Here is a 1,561-nt window from a genome sequence, read left to right as displayed (position 1 = left end):
TCAGCTGAAGTGAAGGAAATCCCGGCCCTCCTGCAGGTGCAGCGACCTCAGATTGTCTTCAAATGCGCCCCCTGTGAGGTCCTGGGGGAGGAGCGACAGGTCTGGCTCTATCCAGGCCTCCCCTGGCCTGCACTGGGGACCCCAAGAGCCTCCCTTGGGGGCCTGGGGTTTGGGGTTGCCTGTGGCCACCTGTTAGGTGGTCCACTGTGAACTTCTGCTCCACTGCTAAAAGGAGAGGGTCCAGAAGGAGAAAAGTGCCGGAAGGGAACCTGTTGGCAGTTGGCCACAATGTCCCATAGGTCACCAGGGAGGCTGGGGGCAGGGGGTCCTCTGAGGTGCCTCCACCAGCCTCGCCTCGGCCCCTCCCTGCAGGAGGCAGCTGGCCCCCCACAGGGACTCGGGGGAGGAGGTGAGGCTCTCAAGGGCAGTCCCTTCTGCTCATCTCTTGGTCCAGGGCAGAGCCAGCTTCCCCTGTCCTGACTGATCCTGGGGTCTCCATGGTGGGCCCCTCGCCCCACCCCCATGGCCTCTGCAGGGCCACAGGTGGGAGGCAGCACTGGGGACAGAAACTGTGACCCAACAGCCAGCTGCTGGCAGAGCCCCTCCCGCCTCCCGCTCCGTACCCACCCCCATGGCTGAGACAGGAGGCAGCCCCTGCCCACGTCTTCCCTGTACCCTTGTTGGTGCGGGACTTGGGGACAGGTCCCCAAACTCTTCAGCTGGGCCCGTGCACTGGTGCTGCTTCGGCCGCCCTCCCGTGTGGGGCCACGGCGGGGCTTCGGGAGACATCTGCAGGCTCCTGTCCCTCGTCCCAGCGCCACCTGCCAGGTCCCTTCCTGCCTCCATAACCAGCGAAGCGGGGGCCTCTCTGCCAGGACGTGGGAGGGGCTGCCTGACCACCACACTCCTTCCTGTTGGGTGTCATCCGTCTGTCCTTGGGCCCAACATGGGGAATCACCCTTGTCCTGGGCTGTTTCTGCTCCTCTTACTGCTGTTACCTGCACTTTGCTACAAGTATTTAAATGAAAACCATTCTACCTGGGAAACACCTGACATTTCCACATTCTGTCCTCCACCTGCTGTCTGTTCTTAGCCCCCGTTTTCTCCTCCCATTATCTCTCTGCTTCCAAGTTTTCAAAGGAAATACACGTGGGTTCAGGGCCAGCCCAGCCACAGACCTGGGCTTGTAAAGGGGCCACCGGGAAGGTACTCATGTGTCCATGAGTGGACACACCCCCTTAAGAAAATTAAAAAGGTCAGACATGAAACCAACAAGGACTAGAACCCAGAGGGTACAGAGGACTCCTCGGGTCAGGAGAAGACACACAATCCCGTGGACAAGAAGCTGATCAGAAACATCAGGACACAGGAAATCCACACGCCCGACAGATGCGGGAAAGGTCTTGGTCTCAGCAGGGATCAGATGGAAATGAACCCCACCGTCCAGTCGTGAGGCCTAGAGGGACCCCTCCCTCCCTGCCTGGGTGTGTCCCCCCTGTCCTGGCCTCCTGGGCGTTGTCTAGTGAAGCAGAAGACATGGCTACCCCACGACCCGTGAAGA

At 60.6% G+C, this 1,561-nt stretch overlaps 1 protein-coding gene across 1 annotated transcript in view; it reads right to left on the bottom strand.

Moving 5' to 3' along the window:
- The window catches only part of QTGAL (queuosine-tRNA galactosyltransferase), a 107,348-nt gene continuing 105,787 nt past the window's right edge, over positions 1 to 1,561 (bottom strand). The window contains exon 13 of the mRNA XM_007456791.1: positions 1 to 81. Coding sequence (XP_007456853.1) covers positions 1 to 81 — 81 coding nt within the window. The remainder of the gene's footprint in view (positions 82 to 1,561) is intronic.

This window comes from Lipotes vexillifer, unplaced genomic scaffold, assembly GCF_000442215.2.
Source record: "Lipotes vexillifer unplaced genomic scaffold, Lipotes_vexillifer_v1.1 scaffold299, whole genome shotgun sequence".
Lineage (NCBI taxonomy): Eukaryota > Metazoa > Chordata > Mammalia > Artiodactyla > Lipotidae > Lipotes > Lipotes vexillifer.
The sequence above is the reverse complement of the archived record's forward strand: the minus strand, read 5'-3'. Positions and strand labels throughout refer to the sequence as shown.